This window comes from Bufo bufo, chromosome 10 (genome assembly GCF_905171765.1).
Source record: "Bufo bufo chromosome 10, aBufBuf1.1, whole genome shotgun sequence".
Lineage (NCBI taxonomy): Eukaryota > Metazoa > Chordata > Amphibia > Anura > Bufonidae > Bufo > Bufo bufo.
Window position 1 is genome coordinate 102,186,025 of NC_053398.1, and position 25,277 is coordinate 102,211,301.

Here is a 25,277-nt window from a genome sequence, read left to right on the forward strand (position 1 = left end):
AGCCAAGAAACTCAATGGGGAGAATTTGTAAACTTTTAAAAAAGGCAAAAAAAAAGTTAAAAATTATGGCAACTTTTCTCTCCTCTTACCACTTTTGAAAAGTGGCAAAAAAGTAGGTTGGGTTAACCGGCAGGGGCCAGAGCCAAAAACTATCCAACAGATTTATCACCACTAAAGACAGAAAATGGCGGAAATTGTAGTGCAAATCTATTCTAGGACAGTCCAAGCTGTGCCAAATATGTTAAAAGGCAGGGACCTCAATAAATCTCCTATATTTGAAAGGGTTTTCGAAGATTTGTGAACTAATGACCTAGCCTCTGATACTGATCGGTCCTCAGTATCTGACCAGTGGGGGGCCAACACCAGAGACCCCCGCCGATCAGCTGTTTGAGAAGGCACCAGTGCTTGTGACGTCACCAGCTCTGATGGACGGAAGCCTCCGCCTAGCTTTCCCCATAGAGAGTCCGGTACGTTTACGGATCTCCAGAAAATGCCTATGTTCTGCGCGATTCAGCGCAGGGCAAAGGAGAGCACTGGAGCATAAAAAGCTCCAATGCTCATATCAGTGAGGCTACCTGGGGGGAAATGGGGATATTTCTGGATTCAGCTCTGAACCCGGACAATCCCTTTAATCCTGTAAATCTTCCCAATGTCTGTTAGCAGCTCCAGCCTTAGAAAGTTCAGTGATTTTAGTGCAGCTCTGAAAGAAAGAAGCCATCGAAGCACCGATGCCTCCAAAAAAATTGGTTTGATATTCCAATATCTTATGGATATCTCTGACCAGTGCTAAGATTCTGTTTGTTTCACTGGGCTATTGTTCCTCCTTTCTCCTTGTTAGTAGTTTTGTTTTACTGTGCTACAGTATGTACAGTATATGTCTGTAGGAGTAATGACCCTTTAAATTGTCACTGTATTTTCAACAACCCTTGCATAAATCAAAAGTACAGTTGAATATAAGACACTTTGTGATATATGTTATTAGAGTAAAATACCTCTTATGAGCCACTTCTTTCCCACCCCCTTCACCCTGAACTGATCATTCGCCCTCAATTCACAGCTATAATCCTTTAAGACCAAACTGACTTATCAGCTCTGCTGTCTAAGGAAAGCCTAGGTGGAGGAGGAGTGGCAGTTGGATGGAGACAGAGTCACAGACACACAGAGGTGCTTCTGAAGGCTCGAATAAATCATCTGTCTCATCCCAGTGCTGGATTTACAGCTACACTGCTCAGCACTGCTGTATAATACCCTACATCAGGGATCAGCAACCTTCTGCACTCCAGCTGCTGTGAAACTACAACTCCCAGCATGCAAACATGCTCGGCTGTTCTCACAACTCCCATAGAAGTGAATGGAGCATTCTGGGAGTTGTAGTTTCAGAACATCTGGAGTGCTGGAGGTTGCTGATCCCTTTCCTACATGCTGCTGTTGCTTCTGGGTGTGCTGTGTAGGGGAGACATCATTGCAGCTAGTCTCCACCTGGTATGTCAGGGATAACTGACAATTAGAGCTGAAACCTGCAGAGGGGAAAAATGCAACACACAAGTCATATAATGGTCACATAGTGTTACTCCTCATCCACACACACCTTATTTTGAAAAGTCACCTGTACTAACTGGTACCCTGTAAAGGGTCGCTACATCTTCAGAAAACGTTTGATATGTTATAGATATATTAAAAGTCTTGATCGGTGGAGTTCTGAGGCTGCTACCGATCACTAGAACGAGTATAGAGAAGTGCTCATTCTCTACTCGCTGCAGGAGAGGAAGTGCGATGGACTCAATAGTCAGCCAATAGGCCCATCTTGCTTCCGTCCCCTGCAGTGAGGAGAGCGAGTGTGTCCTATGCAATCGCTTTTTTCTCCTCTTTCTAGCAATCGGTGGGGGTCTCAGCACTCCTCCCAATGATCAAAACCTTTGATATGTCACTATGACATAACAAAAGGTTTCCGAAACTCTGTGACCCTTTAAAGTAAATATGGCCAGGAACATTAAATTGTAATGGCATAAGGTAGGTGTAATAGAACACTAAAAGTTGTGCCCTGTGTTCTGTTCTTTAGGTGCAGGTGGGGACCACTCCTCAGGACCAAAGAATTGTGGGATATATCTCCTGCACTCACCTGCATGCCCTGGCAGGTAAGTTGGTTGTCTGTGTGTTTTAAAACAATTGTGCTAATGTGTCCAAACCATATACTTTAGATCAGTAGATACACAAAGGGGTTGAATAATTACTGAAGACTTAAAGGGCTTTTCCAGGAACACTATACTATATATGCTCATGTAGCTGCTCACCTCATGTACATCTTAGGCTGGGTTCACATCAAGTTTTTGCCAGTCATTTAACGTGTACAAAAAACTTATTCGTTAACGGATACCTCAGACAGATGCCATATAGTGCCATCCATTTACCATAGAGTTTCATTATAAAAATGTTTTTTCCATTATAAAAATGTATACCTTTTTTGTCCAGGACACAAAAGCGTGGTGTGCTACTCTTTTGTTTCTTTTTTTTCCAACGTATATGTTAAATGGATGGCAAAAATGTGATGTAAACCCAGCCTTACCCATGCTTTTCTTCAAATTAGACTCTCCCCACCTGTTCAGACCATGTAAACCAATCACTCTGGTTTGTTTAAAGGGGTTGTCCGAGTTAATCTGATGGTCTGCAATATATGCATAAGCTAAGCAAGTTTTAGGGGGAAAAAAATTATATTTCCTCATTTCCATAGTTCTGGCCCTTTGTTGACATGCAGTTGCAGAGCTGTGGGGGCGTGTAACGACAATCTCTAAGGTTTTCCTCATGAATATTTGCCTGCCTGCAGTCTGACTGCTGGGATACTCATGTTGTATGTGTGGGACTACAAGTCCCAGCTGTACAATAACATTGCGGATACACACAGGATCTACCTCCCCTACCTGTTCTTGTGCAATGCTCTGCAGACACTTCCTCACAGCCAGCAGAAGAGTACAGAGGAGAGAACTCCTCCAGTCTCTGTCAGCTCTGTGTCTGCAGAGTGAGGAGGGAGGGAAGATCCTATGCACATGATTTATCTCCCTGCAGCTGCACAGTACCTGAGGCAGAGCCTCCAGCCCTGAGCCTGTGCTGCTGATGGTAGAATTGAGTGGGAGGAGAGAGACAGGACAGACAGCTCAGCCAGCAGATCAGGCAGTGCAGGGGGCGTTCTCAGCAGACCGGCAGTTCAGGGGACGGGGCTTGTCACCAGTGGCGTAGCGTGGGGTTGCCAGCACCCGGGGCAAGCCATGTATTGCACCCCCCCCCCAACCTGTGGACACACCCCATTTTACAGATAATGTAGCAGTCCTATGTAACACCACAGATAATACAGTGATAATTCTCTGAATACAAATAATGTAGTAGATGGGTGTGAGGCCCCAGAATTCAGAACAAGCACAGTGTGACCTGAAGTCTGGGTCCAGGATGTGGAAGGGTGGGCCCTATTTTCAATCCACCCGCCAACCCTACCGTGAAACAAGTATGTGTTTGGACATTACATACATCTCTACAAAATATACAGTATAATACAGCACCACATACCTCATCCATCCAATGACATCTCCTGTCATGTAGACTTTCCTCAACGTCTTCATTTGGAGATAAGACCGCCATGACACCTTCTTTCAGCTGCGTCTCATCTCTGCAGAGTTTTATTATTATTAATTATTATTATATATAATGGCCCCTCTGTAATATTAGGATATATAATGAGCCATTATATATCCAAATAATACGGAGGGGGCCATTATATATTATAATAATACTGGGGGGGTCATTATATATAATAATTATACAGAGGGGCCATTATAGATATGTAATAATAATACAAAGGGGGCCATTATATATTATAATTATACAGGGGGGTCATTATATATAATAATTATACAGAGGGGCCATTATATATAATAATTATACAGAATTATACAGAGGGGCCATTATATATATGTAATAATAATAATAATACAGAGGGGGGCATTATATATCCTAATATTACAGATGGGCCATTATATATGATAATTATACAGAGGGCCATTATATATGATAATTATACAGAGGGCCATTATATATTATAATTATACAGGGGGGCCATTATATATAATAATAATGCAGGGGGCCATTATATATTATACAGAGGGGCCATTATATATAATAATTATACAGGGGGGCCATTATATATTATAAAGCGGGGCCATTATATATAATAATTATACAGGGGGCCATTATATATTATACAGGGGGGGCATTATATATAATATTTATACAGGGGGACCATTATATAATAATTATACAGGTGGACCATTATATATTATACAGAGGGGCCATTATTAATGGGCCCTCTGTATAATTATAATATATAATGGCCCTCCTGTATAATTATTATATATAATTTCCCCTCTGTATAATATATAATGGTCCCCCTGTATAATTACAATATATAATGGCTCCTCTTTATAATATGTAATGGCCCCTCTGTATAATATATATTGGCCCCTCTGTATAATATATAATGGCCTCTCTTTATAATATATATTGGCCCCTCTGTATAATATGTAATGGCCCCCATTCTTTCCCCCACCTCCATAGTGCCCCCAGTACTTACATAAAAAAAATGCCTCTTGTAACCTTTGCTCGGGCATCCGGGCGCAGGCGGTCAGGTACACATCACCGTGCCCTCCTGCGCTGCGTCATCACGTAATCTCCGAGACCCGGCGCAGGAGGTCGCGGTGATGTAATCGCGATCTCCTGCGCTATTCTAAGTGCTTCTTAGGCTTCAGGCGTGGCCTGAAGCTTATGAGGCAGAACGTAGGGGATGGGAGCCATAGGCTTCCATCACCCTAATTATACTGCCTGCTGCCTGGCACCCCCTACAATTTGGCGCCCGGGTCAACGCCCCCCCACCCCCACACTGCTTGTCGCTCCAACCAGCACAGCCTTCACAGTGATGCTCCGTGCACAGAGGCAGACCTGCTCCTCCTGCTCCTCAGGCTTGTGCACGGAACGTCATCAGAGCAGGGAGAGAAGCTGACATCACAGGTCATGTGACCCTCAGCTAACTAGGAGAAGAGGTCCACTGAACTGAAAACCCCTTACATTTGCTTAGTTAAAAACATACAAAGAACAAAAAATTTACTTGGACAACCAACCGCTTTAAATACTGTAGCACTTCCTGTTGCTTTATCCAGCCAAACCCATGATGCACTTCTCCTTTCTCTGCCACACCTCCAGCACGATGCCAAACTATTTTACAGCTCCTCCCACCCAGCTACTTACCTAGGCACTACCCTATCACTGCCCGGCCCATGGGCATAACATCACAGGAAATAAGAAAGAGGTACATGGACATGGTCATGTGACCACAGCTCAGAAGAGAAGATAGGAGCAGTAAAAGAAATACATTACAACATTACAGCTACCTTCATCTTGATGCAAATCTGAAAACCCCTTTAAAAGGGTTATGCCATGATTGACGTAAAACATGAAAATCAGACATTATATAGTACATGACAAAACCTTTCTAATGGTACATTCACACGACCGTAAGTGTTTTGCAGACCGCACATGGCCGGCGCTATATAAAGAATGCCTATTCTTGTCCGCACCCGCGGACCAGAATAGGACATGCTCCATATTTTTTGCGGGGCCGCGGAATGGAACAACAGATGCGAACAGCACACGGTGCTAAAATGAATGGGTCCACACCCGTTCCGCAAAATTGCGGAACGGATGCAGATCCATTTATACGGTCGTTTGAATGCACCCTTACAAAGCTTGAACCAGCCCTGTACCTCACATGGATCCAGAGATCTCCACTTTCACTATTCTAATTGCTCTGCTAGATTATCTTCAACCTGACAGCTCAGGGTGCGTGTCCTTTCTGCTGCACCTCTCTTTCTGTAACTGCCACAGCTCCTAACAGAACATATGGCTGGTGGCAGTTGAAAATTCCAACTGAGCATGTCCTACCAGCTCAGTGAGACGGACAAAAAATAAGGAAAAGAACAAACAGCAGGTGGCGCTATACAGATACATTTTATTGAATAGCTATGCTAAATGTTTTATTACATGCCATTACAAAAGTATTCCGATCCAGGTGCTGATTTGAAATGTAGAATGTGTTTCATGACACAACCCCTTTAAGGAGACTAGATAGTTATATCCACTGGTGATTTATGTGACTTTAATTATCCAGAATCAAGTGTCACGCAACGTCGCTTGTGACTTCTTATCCAAAAGAAAGAACTAAAATTTCAGCATGCTTGTGATTTTACTGCAACGTATGGTCTATAAAGTGTTGTCCCCTTGGCCACCGGCTGTTAGGCATTCTATGTGTATGATAAGTAAGATGGGGGTAGTCTGACGGTAGAGCCACTGGCACTGATATATAAATGTAAAGAACCTATACAGAACATCTTCTCCACTTTCTTTTTATAAACTACCGGTTGCTTTTTCTTGAAGGATCAACACTTCAAGCAGGTTTTGTGGTCTGCCCATTGGTGGTGGCAGTTTCCCGTGTAGCCGTCATCTGCAGCCAGCTCCAGGGCGCACTGTTTGGATAGTGTTGGATTAATGCAGACATGTATTTACATTGCTGGCCCAACTCCCTGACATTGTTTGAGTTCCCAATTTAAAATATGACGAGTGAATGTTACAAGTAATGTCCATGCAGCAAAAGCACTGATATTAACCAAAGCTCTGTGCCCGGTTTTGGATCTGTGTGTGGTCTCAATGAGACGTTATCAGCAAGTAGCCTGGGCTGTATTGACAGTAACAGTGCCAGTAATATAGTAGAGCCAGGGCCGTCTTTAACACGGGGCAAAAGGGGCAGCTGCCTCTTGAGCCCCGCTGGCCACTGGTGACGTGGGGGGCGGCAGCGGGGCACAGGGAGATGAGCGCTTCCATTGTGGAAGCGCTCATGTCCATAGTCATCTGTATCGCCGTCCTCAGGACAGATGGAAGTGCTGCGGCAGGGCAGAGGAGGAAGAGGTGTCCTGCAGCCTATCAGAGGCCGGTGCAGGTGGCGCGATGACGTAATTGCGCCGCCTGAGCCGTACAGCGCGGGACACAGGCCGGAAGAGGCCTGCATCGCTGCCAGCCTGATGGAGGTAAGTATAAGTGTTTATTTTTTTTATATGGTACCACTACTGGCACATGATTCGGGGGCATGAATGGGGGCACCTCTTACTGGCACATGATTAGGGGGCATCTATGGGGCACCTGTTATTGGCACATGATTGGGGGGCATCTATGGGTGCACTTGTTACTGGCACTTGATTGTGGGGCATCTATGGGGGCACTTGTTACTGCCACATGATTGGGGGGCATCTATGGGTGCACTTGTTACTGGCACTTGATTGTGGGGCATCTATGGGGGTACTTGTTATGGGCACATGATTGGGGGGCATCTATGGGGGCACTTGTTACTGACACATGATTGGCGGGCATCTATGGGGGTACTTGTTACTGGCACATGATTGGTGGGCATCTATAGGGTACTTTTTACTGGCACATGATTGGGGGGCATCTATGGGGGCACTTGTTACTGGCACATGATTGGGGGGCATCTATGGGGCACTTGTTACTGGACCATGATTGGGGGTATCTATGGGGGCACTTGTTTTTGGCACATGATTGGGGGGCATCTATGGGGGTACTTGTTACTGGCACATGATTGGGGGCATCTATGGGGGTACTTGTTACTGGCACATGATTGGTGGGCATCTATGGGGGTACTTGTTACTGGCACATGATTGGAGGGCATCTAAGGGGGCACTTGTTACTGGCACATAATTGGGGGGCATCTATGGAGGCACTTGTTACTGGCACATGATTGGGGGGCATTTATGGGGGCGCTTGTTACTGGCACATTATTGGTGCGCATCTATGGGGGCACATCTTACTGGCACATTATTGGGGGGCATTGTGGGGGCATCTATGGGGGCACTTATTACTGCCACATTATTGGTGGCACTTTTTACTGGCACATTATTGGGTGGCACTATGGGGGCATCTATGGGAGCACCTCTTACTGGCACATTATTGGGGGTACTATGGGAGCATCTACTGAGGCCACAAAGAAGGGGTATTTTATATGGGGGCTCTGTATAGGGGTATTTTATACTGGGGCACATTATGTTGGGTACTATGGGTTGAGTGCTATGGGCTCATTAATGGGGGGCACTAAGAATGGGTATTTTATACTTGCAAATTATGGGGGACACTGAGGGCATCTACTGAGGTACTATATATGGGGCATTTTATACTGGTACATTATGGGGGGCACTAGGAAGAAGGGTGGAGAGGAGCACTATGGGGAATTTACTGGGGGCACTATATATGAGTATTTTATACTGGCACATTATGGGGGCACTATGGGGACATTAGCTCAACTGGGGGCATTAAAATGGGGTATTTTTTGCGCTGGCACATTATAAGGAGAATTATTACTACTGGGGGGCATTATGATGGGCTTTATTACTACTGGGGGTCTATGGGGAACATGATTACTAGTATGGGCACTATGGGAGCATTACTATTACTATTATGTGTGCTCTAGCAGAGAATTATTCCTATTGGTGGGACTTTTGGGAGCACTATTACTGTGGGGGCACCTTGGCACAGTATCAGCTTACCACAATTATTTTTGTGGGACGTTATGTTTACACTATTAGTGTCAGGGGCACTATTTGCTGGGCGCAGTTATTTTAGGGCACTGTGTGCAAATAATTGTGGAAGGGCACTATCTGCATGGTATTACTATTATCAGGGGGTTTATCTGTTTCTGCAGTATAGTATTGGGGAGCACAACGGCACAGTATTGGGGGTGGTAGGATGATTTGTCCAGAAGATGGGAGGTTGATGGAAAAGTAGAAAAATAAGATATTGTTTGTCAAACTGCAGAGACGAGAAATGGCTGAAAATGGTGGTCTGGTCTGAAGGTCTGAAAGGAGAAGATGAGGAAAGAGAACATCTACATCAAAGAGACGTCACTGGATATAAGAGGTATGGGGTGCAGTATTACCCTGTATGTAGGGGTGGATGTAGGGGTTAGTAGTACAGTACTATATGCACATTGTAAAAAAAAAAAAAAAAAAGTATTCTGCAAAATACTATATATTTGTGTCAGAAGTTCTGCTTTTAAATTTTTTAGAATAATGATACAGCCATTTTATTTGATACTTTTGTGCTGATTCTTTTTTTCCTCTATATTAAGGGTCACCAGAACCACAACAGCTAAACGTAGTAGTTCTGGTGTCTATAGCATGTCTCAGCAAGCTTTTTAATGTAAGCACTGCCTTTTCAGAAAAAAAGGCAGTATTTACATTACTGCCAAGGAACACCTCTAGTGGTCACTCATCATTATTATAGTTTACTACTCTATGATGTGTGTGGATTTTTGTGTGTGTGTTGTGGTGGAGGGCATGATTGCATGCTAGTGTGTGGGAAGGTGGGATCCAGGGGGCCCAAGTAAATTCTTGCCCAGGGTTCAATCAATATTAAAGACGGCTCTAAGTGGAGCGGCTGTTGTAGGCATGTGTAAACGCTGGACTCAAAGACGGCTTGACATCGGCAGTGCTCCTCTGAGCCAGCAGCTTATTCAATCTTCCTTTTATATCAATATTCATATATGCAACTGATTCTCCTTATGGATTCATTTGTTGGACGTCTGATTAGTTGGGGGATTTTAACTAATTACTTGTTCTTTAGTCGTAGGTAGAGATGAGCAAAGTTATGAAAAATTTGATTTGTTGCTTTGCCGAATTTCACTAAGAAATTTGATTCTTGATTTTGTCACAAAGTGCATTTTTTTGTATGTGGCAGGCACAATAATGGGGAACCGCAATCGAGCCGCCCTGTGTCATTGAACCTCTCAGCTGCGGCATTCATTGCTGATCGTGGCATCTGAGGCTACCATTGAGGCCTTTCAAGGGTTAATCAGGGTAAAAATAAGAAAAAAATAAAAAATACTCACCTTATCCATTTGCTCGCGTAGAGGGCATTGCTGCCATCTTAATTGAGGACTCCGGGCAAAATCTCACGTGGTGACGTGATGACGTCATCAGGCTGGCCGGGTGCGGTGACGTCATCACTGGTGACGCCATTGTGCCCAGCCAGCGAGCCGGTGTGCTGATGTCATACGTCACCCCATGCAAGATTTTGCGTGCTATTTTCAATCAAGTAGGCCGTGACAGCCTCTTTGCGCACAAATGGATGAGGTGAGTATGTTTCTTTTTTTACTGCTATTTCAGGGAAAATTGATTCACTCACAAAGAGTGAGAAAATTCGGCTTTGCGGCGAATCTAATTTTTCCTGAAATTTGGATTGAAGTCAATTTTTACTACATGTATTATCCACTTTTTTTCCGGTTTATATATACATATATATATATATATATATATATATTGTGACACAGTGAGAGGTTTGGTCTGGGAAAACAGGTACTTTCCTCCCAGCATGTGCTGCTGGGCTGATTTACAGCCAGGTGAGGTCAAATACCAGACCGGATTTTAAATGCCAGTTCGGGTTTTTGCAGCACCTGGCTGTCCTTAAATAGGCAGCTGGGCTTAGAAGCCAGGTCTCTGTATTGGGATCTGGGAGCCTTGTGGATGAAGGCTTGCTACCTGTTTGGCGTGAAAACAGGTTGGTGCTGCTATCAGCAAGGAACTCTTTGAGGCATAATTGCCGCATGGTGTGAATTACCACCAACACCGCAAGGTGACTTTTTGCTTGAATATGACTGCTTGTTTTGTCACTTGTCTAAAGTGTGAATAAAACACTGAACTGTTTGATCCAAAGAACTTGTTGTTGCCTCTATTCTGCATCTGCTAATCCTGTCTACCAGAGCGAGTCCCCACAATTGGTGGAGGATGCAGGCAAAAGTAGTGAGGCTGGCGTCAACGCCGATATTTTTGGTTTCTGCATTTTTCAGGCACGGTTGTATGTCGTACATTAAACCAGCTGTATTACAACCAGTGCCCCACGACAAAATGAAGGCTGTTGTGAAGGCCGTCATGGAGGCTAATTTGCAGCAGCGAGAGACAAACCTGCAGCCACGCGAGGCTAATAAGCAGCAGCAGGAAACTAACCAGTTGCTGATACAACACGTGATGGCTTTGCAGACAGCAGGAGCAAACCCGAGCATCCACGATGCCCGGAAATCAGTCCATGCCACGATTCCTATGATGACCCGCCGCAGATGACATCGAAACCTATCTGGCGATGTACGAGAAAGTGGGAAAAGCTACCGCATGACCAGTGGGCTGAGGTCGTCGCTCCATTCCTGGCTTCTGGTTCCCAGTGGGTGTATTTCGACTTGCCGGATGATCAAGCGGCAGACTACGAAAAAGTTAAGGGTGAGATTTTGCAAAGACTGAGGGGGAATGTGTTGGTCCGGGACCAGCGGGTACATCAGTGGGGGTTTAAGCCAGCTGAGCCTGCGAGGACACAGTATTATGACTTACTTGCAAAAGTGGCTATAGCCTGATGTTCTGAGTACCCTGGCTATGCTGGATAGACTTTTAGCCAATACGTTCTGGAGGGCTTTGCCATACCCTCTCCAGCACTGGATCGGTCAAGGTGTCTCCTGGCAATGCCCTTGAGATGGTGGACCTGGTGCAACGCTATGAAGCTACCAGGAATCTAAAGGAGGGTTCTGTCGGGAGAGGGAATCGGCAAACCCCGGAAATCTCCACCCCAGGCCCGGAGATTTGAGTCGATAAAACCCGCCCGGGATGTACCCACTGCAGACCTGGCTCTAATAGTCTGCTGGCAGTTTCAGGAGCCTGGCCATGTAAGGGCTGATTGTCCCCATTGGGTTCAGCCCATGGACACTAACTATGGCTACTGTCAGTCGCTATATGCCAGGAGGCTGTGTGCAACATGTAACCCAGAGTCTCTAGATCACTTGTGCCAGGTGGAAGTGGGAGACACTCCGGCGGAGGCTCTGCTGGACTTGTTTTGTCACTTGCCTAAAGTGTGAATAAAACACTGAACTGTTTGATCCAAAGAACTTGTTGTTGCCTCTATACTGCGTCCACTAATCCTGTCTACCAGAGCGAGTCCCCACAATATATACACAGGTATATGTATATATATATATACATATATATATATATATATTTATATACACTATATATGCAAACAATCTCTTAGTACATTGTACTCCTTTATTTTTTGCACATTGCAGTTTATTTTAGATTTTTAGAGGGGAATGTATCATTCTTGCTACTCCAGAAAACTGGAGTGAAAAAGTCACAAAATCCGGTTTTGTGAATTTTTAAATGCCATTGCAACTTTGTTAATCACGACAAAGGGGTGTGGTGAGGGCAGGGACATTGGCCCCGACATATTTATCATTATTGACAACAAAACAGGCATAAACAATTACTAAAATATACGGCAGCTCTGAGCTTTCCGTGTGGGGCACAGACTGCCAGAGGAGGTATTTTATTTATGATGAGGTCTGTGCCTCACCATAAATTAAATGCCTCCTTTGGCGGCGCAGGCCTTATCAAGACCAGGGAACAACAATAGTATAGAGAGTAAAAATTAAGGCGGCACTGCCGGACATCACAAGTGTATGTACCCGGTCCTCAACTACCTGTCCCTTTCCAAAACGCAAACGCAGTGCAAGTACACACGGATGGAGTAGGCGGCGACGGCCGTTTCACGCTAATTTGCGTTTCGTCGGGCCCGACGCGAAAGTTAGCTCCAGCCCGAAGATTTTACTTTTGCATCAATAAAGGAACGTTTTATCTACGCTGGTGAGTGCCGCCTTTTTCATTATTCTCCGCTTATCGACCAGTGTAGCACACGCAGGGCCTTAGTTTTTCCTTTTAGATCAGCATTCTATTTACATTTTTATTTTTCTTGGGTAGACTTATTCTTCTTTTTTTTTCTTTTTTTTTGTATAGTTTTCTGGCCATTCTTTACATTGTTATACAGTAGGTTCTTGAGATGTATGTCTCTATTTTGTGGGGTAAATTACTTTATCTTTTATAGGTGTATGCATGTTTTATAATGTGTTGTTATGTTGTATTTATATAGTCTGGTTTTGGACACGTGTGGAACCTTACCTGCTATCCAGTGCGTCCGCCATGTATTTTCAGTTACGGAGATTGGCTGTTGTATGTCAGCACTGATTAGACCACAGAGGCTAGATTTCGTGATTAGTGTACATTCACTGGTTTTCCTCCTGGATTCAATGCATACTCAAGAAGAGTTAAAACATTGCGTGGGTGAATAAAGACTTGTATTAATTGGAGTGCTGCCTAAACATCTATCAGTCTGGTGTGGAGGACTCTATACCTGGTCCTGCAAAGTTTGTACCTTTATATTCAGTGTTGCTGGCCACTTAGAAAAATTCTGAGATTGTCTGGTTCAGAAGAACTATTTTCAAACAGCTTATTACAGAATTTTGCTATAGTAGTGGAGTTTCAGTATCTCATCCATTAACCAGGCTAGAGAGTGGCTGCATAGAGTAGATTTCACTCTTGAGGAGGACATGTCTACATACTACACAGACAGCTCATTTAGTAAAAACTGTGTTATTGTCAGTTTCCTTTGCGGTGGCGCTGCAGGAGAAATGATCACTTGCTGTTGGGCTTCACCATAGATTACAGCTAATAACAGTTGGTCCCAACAGTGGGACAACCTGTCATAAGCGTATAGTTGGCGAAACCGTTGGGGCTATTCTTTCCTCAAGTTTTCTTTTATAATTCTGACCAACCATTTGTTCATAATATGTTTATTCCTTCTGTGTTGAGCAATTACAACAACTATAGGGATTTTCCTCTTAAAGGGGTTGGCTACTTGAAGTGCATACATGTGAATCCCAATGTGCATTATATGGCACTTAAAGGGGTTGTCCCACAAAAAATATTCTACAGTTTTCAAACCAGCACCTGGATCTGAATATTTCTGTAATTGCATGTAATTACAAATTTTGTATAGTCACTGAGTTATTCAATAAAATGTATCTCTATAGCGCCACCTGCTCTTTCTATTATTTCTTTGTCCTGCTCACTGAGAAGGCCACACATGCTCAGTTTCATCCTTCAACTGCCTCCTGAGCTGTGATAGGGAGAGCATGGACACGCCTCCTGAGCTATGATAGGGAGAGCATGGACACGCCTCCTGAGCTATGATAGGGTCAGCATGGACACACACCCTAAGCTACAGCAGAAAAGACACGCCCCTTGAGCTGCCAGCTTGATATAAATCTAGCAGAGCAATGAATAGGGAGATCTCTGGATCCATGTGAGGTACAGGGCTGGTTCTCGCTTTGTTAGAAAGAGATTGTCATGTCCTATATGATGTCTGATTTTCATTTTTTACATTAATCATGGGATAACCCCTTCAATAATATAACTTTAGCTCTCCAAGCACTTGCCCAATTCGGACAGCACTCGCATCCAAAAGATGGCTGTAGATGGAGGAGAGTATGTCCAAACGCGTCATCATGCCTCCCCCCCCCCCCCCCCCTCCAATTTGGAGTGCACTCAACTCTAAATGTCCAGGCCTGCAAATGTATAGATGGCAGGTACATTGTGTTTCAATGAAGGAGGCTATTTTATGGATGGGAGCGTTGCCTGAGTGGGACAAGAGTGGCTACAATAATATAGAAAATGGACCTGACGATAAAATAAACATACATTAGGAAGTACAACATACACATCCTTCAGTCAGTGTGGAAACCAGCTGACAACACATATAATAGCCACAATATCCTTTCTGAAAACCTTAGGGAGTAGTAACAGATAACTAGGAGATGTCTAAACAGCAGCATCGGAGGATAAAAGAATAACTTAAAGGGAGTCTGTCATCACAGTTTCACCTTTTTAACCCTTCCCTTAGCTTTCTAGCAACATTACAGTTGATAAAAACGTTACCTTTATAAGCAATCGTGGACTTATAAAACTGGCAAAAATCATCTTAGTAGGATATGCAAATGAGGGCTCGCAGTGCCCAGGGGCGGCGTCAACCTCGTAGGTGCCCAGGCAGCTCTGCCTTATCGTCGCTTCCCCCTGCCCAGTCTTTCCCTCTGCCCGCCCATCCTTTCCCTCTGCCTGCCCATCTTCTTACTTCTTCTCTCGCCAAGATCTCTCGCCAAGAACCCCCGCCTGCGCGCTTAGTCCGTCGGCCGCATGCGCATTAATTACTGTGATGCCGTACCAGGAATGGACATCGCAATCCGCATACGCTGGCCGACGGACTCAGCGCGCAGGCGCGGGATCTCGGCGAGAGAAGAAATAAGAAGATGGGCGGGCAGAGGGAAAGGATGAGCGGGCAGATGGAAAGACTGGGCGGGGGGAAGCGACGATAAGGCAGAGCTGCCTGGGCACCTACGAGGTTGACGCCGCCCCTGGGCACTTGCGAGCCCTCATTTGCATATCCTACTAAGATGATTTTTGCCAGTTTTATAAGTCCACGATTGCTTATAAAGGTAACGTTTTTATCAACTGTAATGCTGCTAGAAAGCTATGGGAAGGGTTAAAAAGGTGAAACTGTGATGACAGACTCCCTTTAACATTTACTCTACATTGCTTGTAAGCTGAAATAACTACGGGCACAGATGACTAGAGAGCCAATGGTAAACCCAGCAGGTGGAGGAAACATTAGCAAAGCTGGATGGCAGTCAGTATATGGTGCTTTATTGTGTCAGTTTTCATGTTTCCCCTCTGTTGTCATCTGTGCCTAAGAGGAATCTAAAGATGGCAAAGTGATGTCATTAGTTCTAGCTCTGGACCCTTGGGAGGTCTTGGTGTGCTTATAATTACACTTGGACAATGGGAACGGAGCAGCGGCGCGGCGAAATAGCGGCAAGATGGATCCGACAGGGTGAATGCACACAGATGTCAGCCGTATATTTTGCGGATCCGTGTTTTACGGACTGAAAAATAAATACGGTCGTGTGCATAAGCCCTAACTTAGAGACTACCACTGAGGGGAAAAGAACAGACATTCATAAAAGGTCATAAAACCATCCCAGCTGTGCTGGATGCAGACAGTAAGGTACTGCACGTTTATGGCAATAAGACTTTATTGCTTTGAAAAGGGTATATTGCTTTGGCGCCCATCACACTTTGAGATAGACTGGCCATTCAGGTATAAGGTCTGCACCCAGCAACTAGGACATGCAGAAAGAGTTAATGAGGACAGAATTACATGCCTGTGGTTATTTGAGAAGATTGCAAAGTGAACTTAGAGTGAGACTCAGAGAGGATAACTGCCATCATTCCTACTTCCTATACACAACTATCGGATAAAGCCTACTCTGTAACATTTTCCAGAACTGTGTCTATTGCTGATGTATGAACTACTACTCCCAGTATCAATTCAGTAAAGAGAGACTTTATTTATTGCAAACAACAGGCCTGGACATTGACTCCACCATCCATCCGCCGGTCCCTATATTTGCCCTCCTGCCTTGCACCCAACTACCTAACATCAAGGGCACCTCCTCTAACACCAGACAGGAGCCCCCAAAAGGTCCAGGATGTGCCTTGAGGAAAGATTCACTGCCTGGCCCAGGGAGCATTGGAGTGAGGACAGCCACGGTGAACAACTCTTATCAGTGCCACAACTACCATTCCACTCCTCTCGGCTCTCCCCCTGCGGGATAGCTGCACTTGCGTTCCCCATGAAATAACAATTATTGAGCATCTTACATATAACACTCAAATTGATAAGAATTTTGCTTACATTTGTGCTTAGGAGCCGTCAGGAGTTTAGAGATAAGGGCTACAGATCCAGCCATCACAACAGTTCTCTGACGGATTCATTGGAAAAAAAGAAAGCAAGATAGTCTGCAGATATACTTAGAGTCAAAGCTGTAGAAGACAAAAATTTTAATAAAGACCAACTGAAAAACTGATTTGTAGCCCAAAATGAGCGGAATGCAATAATAAAAAAAAAATGCTTCCAAATGTGTCCTTAACCTTTAAGTTTGTGATATACAATATCAGATGAGGTTCATGTGGCCCTTTTGTAAAGTAAAATCTCACTTTGTGGCCCTTGGTCCAAAAAAACGTTGTGCAGCCATTTGTATAGACTAGACAAAACTGTGAAAATCTACCTCCAGCAAACGGCATGTGGCAATTCTTCTTCTATTGGACACTTCTCTAACATGAGGTCAGTGATTCACTGACATGGTGAATTGTCACAGTATTAACTTTAGTTTCCTAGGGTTTCTGTAAATGGAATTACACCATACACGTCACAAAGCCCCTGAAAGATTTTCAAAAGAAATAATGTTTGTTCTCTTCTTAGGCGACGCAATGATCCGATGTGAGCAGCTCGACTCGCTCCTGGAGTGGATGTCAGAATTCCGAAAATCTACCTCCTCCTCTAGTGCCGCAAACCCGGAGGAGCTGGTGGCCTTTGATGTAATCTGTGGGGACCTCAACTTTGACAACTGCTCATCAGGTAGGAGTTCAGAATTAAAACTTCAAACTACATAGAAAAACACTGGGCCCCAAAATAGTGGTCCTTATGTATCAATGTGTCAAAAGCTAAAAACTTGGCACCAGAGCTGACATTTGTGAGACAGCTACAGGTATATTTACATGGCATGAAACAGTAACATTAACAAATTCAATTCAACTAAATCCAATTCATCACCGCTTTCATGTCAATAGAAAAAAACGTTTCTATTGCACATGGTTAGTCATTGACACATATTGACTAACATCTAGATTTTGGTGTAAATTATGCCAAGATAGCACTTCGAGGTTAAGAGAAATGATTTGTGCCTAGCCTGACAAGGGGCGTGGTTAACGGGAATGAGGAGTGGTTAAGTAGGCAATAGTGATGGACGAACATCGTCCCGGACGGTTTGCGAACTCGCGAACGCGATCAAATGTTCGCGAACCACGCGTTCACGGCGGGACCCATAATGGCAGGCGAACCTGAAATACCTTTGTCATATTTACAGCCACCAAATACTTTCTAGAAGTGCACAAATAGTCCCACAACATGGACAGTGACATACCAGAGGGGATCATTGGCAAAAATTCCCACAAAAAATATGCAGTTTAATCAGGAGCCATTTTTATGCGTCTTAAAGGGAACTCTCAAAAATGTGCCCTGTTGGAGCCTAGGAAATTTTTATTTTAGGCCACTGGAGTACAGGCCCCAAAAATTAGGCATTCACCTGACAGAAAAGAACTTGTGATGATGTGGCTGGAGGTACATTAGGCGGTCACTGGATAAAAATTTTACTGTAGGCCACTGGAGTACAGGCCCCAAAAATTAGGCATTCACCTGACAGAAAACGCCTTTTATGCCGCTGTATATACATAAGACAAGGACCATTCTTTGTTCTGGGTTGTGGCGGATATTTGTGGGCTTGCATGAGTAAATTCAATTACACGTGGTCATCACAGGTGTTGAATTCCTCTGAGATCCATGCCTCATTCGTTTTTAGAAATGTGAGGTAGCCCACACTGTCGTGAGCTAGGCGAGTGCGCTTATCGGTCACGATCCTCCCTGCTGCGCTGAACGTCCTTTCAGACAGGACACTCGACGAGGGGCAAGCCAAGAGTTCCATGGCAAATTGTACCAGCTCTGGCCACAGGTCAAGCCTGCACACCCAATAGTGCAAGGGTTCCTCGCTTCTCAGAGAGTCCACATCGACCGTTAACCTGATGTAGTCGGACACCTGTCGGTCTAGGCTTTCCCTGAGGCTGGATCCAGAGGGCGGCTGTCGATGGGTTGGCTGCAAGAATGATTTCATATCCGAAGTGACCAACACATCTTCAAACCGCCCTCTTCTTGCAGGCGCGGTAGGATTGGTACCCACACCTGTTTTTCTGTGGGTGGAAAATCCTCTGCCAGCGCCAACAGCAGAATGCAGCATCTCTCACAGCAAGGCCTGGAAATGCTGCATTCTGACAGCCCTCTGTGATGTTGGTAACATGTCTGCCATTTTGTGTTTGTACTGGAGGTCTAAGTACGTTGCTACCCAGTACTGGTCCTTGCCCTTTATGCTTTTTATACGGGGGTCCCTCTTCAAACACTGGAGCATGAAGGCACCCTTTTACACTAAATTGGAAGCGGTAGAGCGCCCTGGCTCCTGCTCATCGCCCAGGAGATAGTCGTCCTCGGTCTCCTCCCCCCAGCCACGGACAACACCAGGGAACCCCGAAAAGTTTAAAGTCCTTCTCGAAGCCTGCTCTTCTTGCTCCTCCTACTCCCCCCAGCCACCATCCTCCTCTGACTCCTCTTCAGACTCCTGCTGACTTGTCTCAGATGTAGTAGCCCTCCCTGGGAATTCATTCAGCATTCCGACTTCCTCATCATCCAGCTCCTGCTCCTTGATGGCTTGATCAATGACACGACGAAATGCACGCTCCAGAAAGAAGGCATAAGGTACGATGTCACTGATGGCGCCCTGGCTGCGACTGACCATTTTGGTGATCTCATCAAATGGCCACAGAAGTCTGCATGTGTCGCGCATGAGCAGCCACTGGCGCGGTGAATAGAAACCAAGCTCCCCAGAACCTGTCCTGCTGCAGATTTCGTACAGGTAGTCGTTAACGGCATGTTGCTGCTGGAGTAGCCTATCAAGCATATACAAGGTGGAGTTCCAGCACGTCGGGCTGTCACAAATCAGACGTTTGATGGGCAAGTGGTGTCACCGCTGAATGTCAGCAGGCGAGCCATGGCCGTGTAAGATCTTCTAAAATGGCCAGAGATTTTCCTGGATGCCCTGGACCCCGGGGTATTTGGCAACGAATCGCTGCACGACTAAGTTCAGGACGTGTGCCATTTTTTGCCCTGTTTCAGCATGCTCAGCAGATTGGCACTGTTGTCGCACACCACTTTGCCAACTGTCAAATTGAGCGGGGTTAGCCACTGATCGGCCTGTGACCGCAGAGCAGGACCGGTGTGGCTCTTGGCTTCCAGGCATAAACAGCCGCAGCACAGCATGGCAACGTCTCACCTGGGACATCAAATAGGTTCTGGTGAGCTTGGGGGGCGCAGCGATAGAGACTGTAGCAGTGGAAAAAAAGGAGTCAGCCGAGGAGGAGACGGAGGATGGAGTAGGAGAAGAGGCAGGCCTGCATGCATTCCTTGACGGTAACACCAAATCCACACGGGAGACACGGGTTACATCCTTGACGGCCATCAGAAGGTTTACCCAGTGGGCAGTAAAAGTTATGTACTTTCCCTGCCCGTGTTTGCTAGACCACGTGTCTGTGGTCGGATGTATCTTAGCACCAACACTGTGAGCCAGAAATACATAAATACATTCACTTGCCACTGAACAAGGCAATATAGCTCTGGGATGCCCTTCTGGGAGAAATATTTCCATTGCAGTGTGCCAATGGCCACACATTTTTCTAAAGGCCTCCAAGTCCACCAGTTTACATGGCAGTAGTTGGCGGGCTAGCAGTTCCGACAAGCCAGCGGTCAGCCATTGGGCAAGAGGGTTATCCAGCGTTATCAAATTTTTACGCTCTAACATTTGGCCCACGGAAGCCTGCCTTCTGCCAGATGAAAGCGACGACGGCACGGTGGAAGATGGAGTGGAGGACAAATTGGAGGAGAGAGGAGAAGAGGCAGTAGGTGGAGCGCCGGGAGTGTGGCTTTGTGGGTTCTGTTAGCGTTGCTCCCACAGGGCTCGGTGATGGGAGGTCAGGTGCCTTCTTAAGGCGGTCGTCTCTAGGTGAGTGTTGGGCTTAACGCGACTTATGCGTTGACAGCACAGGCTGCAGATGGAAACACTATTGTCAGCAGCTGACACGTTAAAAAAATCCCACACTGCGGAGCCATGTGCCGATGTCCTGGGAACGCCAGAAGTGAGGTGCATGGTGGATGGCTTGCTCCAGATACATTTGCAGTCTGCTTTTTGCCTCCTGTGCCCTGCGAGCTCTGCCTGCTTCTCCTCCTTCTCCTCCGTCTCTGCTGCTCTGTCTCTCCCTCTGAACTCCCCTCTTTCTCTCTTGTGGGCACCCACGTGACATCCATCGACACGTCATCATCGTCACCTTCACCCCCACTGACATTAGAGATCTCAAAGTAGGCAGCAACAGCGGGGACCTCCATCCTTGGGCTGATCTGGGTACTGTCGTCAGACCGCTGGGTGGCGGCCGTTGCTACCTCCGCTTCCTCATCCAATGTCAAGAATGGCTGCGCATTGGTAAGGTCTGGGAATCGATGGGAAAATAATTCATCTGACTCGAGTGGAGGGGCTATGGTAGTGGTGGTGGTGTCTTTGGGGGTGCACACAGCAGAGAGTGAGGAGGGTGCAGAAGCAGAAGGCTGAGTAAGCCACTTAATCAACTCTGGTGCGTCCTTTGACGTAATCCCATGCACCTTCTCCAACTTTACACTTAGGCTCCGGCCTGGTGCACCTGCCTGACCCCTACCACCCCTGTGGAATGGCCTGCCTCTTCCTCTGCCTATCATTTTCAAAATGACCCTATGAAAAGTCCCTATAGAAGAGCAGTATTAGTGGAAGTGGGCTAGTAGTTCCGACAAGCCAGCGGTCAGCCGTTGGGCAAGAGAGTTATCCGGCATCATCAACTTTATACATTCGAACATTTGGGCCACGGAAGCCTGCCTTTATTCAGATGAACGCTACAACGGCACAGTGGAAGGTGGAGTGGAGGACAATTGGGAGGACAAATCAATATTTGGGGGAAGCCGGTATATCAATCCACTCTATCAGTATTTTGTGGAAACAGGTATATAGAACCTCTTATTGAGTATTTGCTGGAAGCTGGTATGTCAAACCCCTTAATATTTGGAAGCTGGTGTACTTTCTGTGTTAGAAGGTATATTATAGGTATATCACACCCCTCAATCAGTTTTCTTATGGGGGGCAACAGGTATATCACACCAGTTGCAATTAGTTATTCCAATAGCGTTTGTCCCTCTATCTAGCTGCAGTATTGCAGCAGAACCGCACACAACTGCTGCACAATACAATTGCTCTATAATATACTTTCTATGTTAGAAAGTATATTATAAGTATATTACACCCCTCAGTATATCACACCTATCAATAGCACACCTATACCAGTCCTTAAAAGGACTTTTGTGGCCCTATTAGCTAGCGTTTGGTGTCCCTAACAATGTAAAATGGCTGCCAGATCGGGTTTATTTATAGGGTAGGGGTTGTGTCCATGTGCTGAAACGTCTCAATTGGCTATCCTGTCCCACCTGATGGATGTGTCATGGGTCAAAATTCAGCACAATGCAAAAGAATATGGCGCCGGTGGACATTGCCATATGTTCGCTTGTTCGGAGAACCGTGAACAAGCAAAGTTCACCGCAAAACGACCGCCGGGCGAACCGCAAGGCTATCTCTAGAAGCAGGTATATCAAACCCCTTAATCAGTATTTTGTGGAAGCAGGTATATCGCAGGCCTGAATCAATATTTGGTGGAAGCCATAACAGTTATATTAAACCACCCTGTTTATTTGGGGCGACAGGAATATCGCAGCCCTCAATCAGTATTTTGTGGAAGAAGGTATATCACACCCCTGCCTCAATCAGTTTTTTGGGGGGCAACAGGTATATCAGACCCGTTGCAATTAGTTGTTCCAATAGCGTTTTTCCTTCTTTATAGCTGCGGTATTGCAGCAGAACTGCACACAACTGCTGCACAATACAAATGCACTATAATATACTTTCTATGTCAGAAAGTATATTATAAGTATATCACACCCCTCAGTATATCACTCCTATTGATAGGACACCTATACCAGTACTTAAAAGGACTTTTGTCGCCCAATTAGCTAGCGTTTGGTGTCCCTAACAGCCTGTCCCTGCTCCACAAAGCAACCTCTCTCTACACTGGCAAAACACAGAATGTAAAATGGCTGCCAGATCGGGTTCTTTTATAGGGTGGGGGTGTCTCCATGTGCTGAAAAATCTAAATTGGTTGTCCTGTCCCACCTGATGGATGTGTCATGGGTCAAAGTTCGGCGCAATGCAAAATAATATGGCGTGGGTGGACACCGCCATAAGTTTGCATGTTCGGCGAATTGAAAATGCGCAAAGTTCGCCACGAAACGATCGCAGGGCGAACCGCAAGGCCATCTCTAGTAGGCAACATTTTGCATTAGAGTTGCACCATAATTTAAGCATAAAATTCTGTTGCAAATTAAGCCAACCAATAGGCAGTATAGAGTTCGACAACAGTATCTAGCCATTCACCAAATTAATTATCCAGCCTGAGCCCCTTGGATAAACCTGGTGCAAGTTTGGACAGCCTATTTTTTTATGGAATTCCATTAAAAAGCGAATGGGATGCATTCTGTCTTCTCAGGCCTTTTGGTGTAAAAAGGAAGGAAAACGGCAAAGCAGTTCATAAGGAAGTTCAACCAAAGGGATTTCACATGGGTGTGACTTCTTAGGGTCCATTCACACGTCCGTGGGTGTTTTGCGGATCCGAAGAACACGGACACCAGCAATGTGGATCCGCAAAATAAGGATACCGGTCATGTGCATTACACAATTTTCTCACTCCCATCGGTAGAAATGCCTATACTTGTCCGCAAAATAGACAAGAATAGGACATGTTCTACAATTTGCAGAACAGTCACATGGATGTGGCATTTTTTTCTGACCAAGAGAATTGAATGGGCCCAGTTGCGACCTGCAAAAAATGCAGATTTGAAGTGGACCAAAACTACAGTCATGTGCATGAGGCCTTGTGATGCTCTCTCTTGCATCCAGAGCCACGAGTTCAGCACGAGTAGAGGTTGGGCAGCATGGGCTGCTTTAGCTACTCAAATCTCAGGATTGGTAGCAGCTAGAGATATGGGCCTGGACTTTCAAACAAGACCAGAATCACAGCATTATCTCCACTACATCGGGACATATAAAGTAGCTGTTAGAAATTGAGTCAGTAGTGAAAGGGTTTTAACCAGCTTTTACTTTCACTTTCAGCTGCATTCACTGCCAACCCTATTTCTAACAGTTATATCTTCCAATGTGGTGGAATTATTGCTGGGAGTCTTGGAATGCCAGCTTTCAAACAACACCAGGCCCAGATCTTGCTGTTACCAATACCCAGATATGAGCTTTACACATATAAAAAATCTACAATAAAAAAAAGTTGACATTTTCGGGAAGGTTTTTCTAATTTTAATGTGACTGTTAGGAGGTTAAATTACCTTTCCTTGACATTGGAAATAGACACAGGAAATAGAGCCAGGATGTAGAGATGCCACTGTATTCCCCATGTAGGGGGAAATGCCCACACTGTTTCTAGATTATGTACCTAAAGCTGCATTCACAAAGGTGATTAAGGGAATCTATGCAGCTGTGAATTACACAGAGAAAGCAGCCGTCCATGCATTGCATGGGAGAATTACCAACTTGCCAACTGTTTGGGGACCTCTCAGGCATTTCAGGAGAGTCGATAAGTATCGTTATACATTACCCTGCAGTCACTAGGTCCTCATAACATTGCATCCCAATCACAGAACCCTCACAAGAGATCAAGAAAGCCACATTCTCCCAGAAAAGTCTCTCCAAAAACATGCAATACAGTATTAACACAATACTTACCTTCAGTTCCAGCAGTGGGTCATGGAGGCTTCATTAGTGATGTCTGCTCTACACTGGGTGGTGTGAAGTGACTAGGTGAGGAGGATGGACAGGCAGCATAGGGATTTTAGGTTTACAGCACTGATGCCACAGCCTCATGGGGTTGTGTGACTTGTGCACAACCTTCTAGGTAACCTGAAATAAGGCACTATGTAATAGAGCAGGAGGAGCTAGACCGTTTGCTGTATGTAGATTTGTGGGTATAGATTGAGTATAGCTTGTATTTCACTAATTGAAATCTCTGCTCTTTCTATGCTTAGGAGTCCAGTGGGTGGTCCTAATCAGTGATTGTCAGCCTCCCCTATATAAGTGTGCTTACAAAGATAGCTGTATCGCCCACTGGACTCCTAAGCAGAAAAAGCATTGAGAAAATGAATTACAAGTTATACAGAATTTATTCCAACAAAACTATATATCAACTTGATCTTCTCCTCCTGCTCTATAGCACAATAGCTGCAATTTTCACTGCATTTTCAAAAGTGACAGGGGACCTTTAGGGCACATCACGCCTCCCTTGAGAAGGAGACATCACTGACCTCAACCTAAGATCCTGAGGATCAATTCTGCTCAGCTCCTCCTGCTCTATAACATGCTGTCCACATAAAAAACTGCATGTACAACATGGCAGGTTCCCTTTAATATCTCAGCCTGAGGCCTCTTGCACACGAACGTGTGCTGGAAGTGCCCGTGCTGCGAA

General features: G+C 45.3%; 1 protein-coding gene across 1 annotated transcript in view; it reads left to right on the forward strand.

Moving 5' to 3' along the window:
• Window positions 1-25,277, forward strand: part of SMPD3 (sphingomyelin phosphodiesterase 3) — a 69,812-nt gene that overhangs the window by 31,429 nt on the left and 13,106 nt on the right. Inside the window, exons 2-3 of the mRNA XM_040409726.1 lie at window positions 2,060-2,135; window positions 17,284-17,439. Coding sequence (XP_040265660.1) covers window positions 2,060-2,135; window positions 17,284-17,439 — 232 coding nt within the window. The remainder of the gene's footprint in view (window positions 1-2,059; window positions 2,136-17,283; window positions 17,440-25,277) is intronic.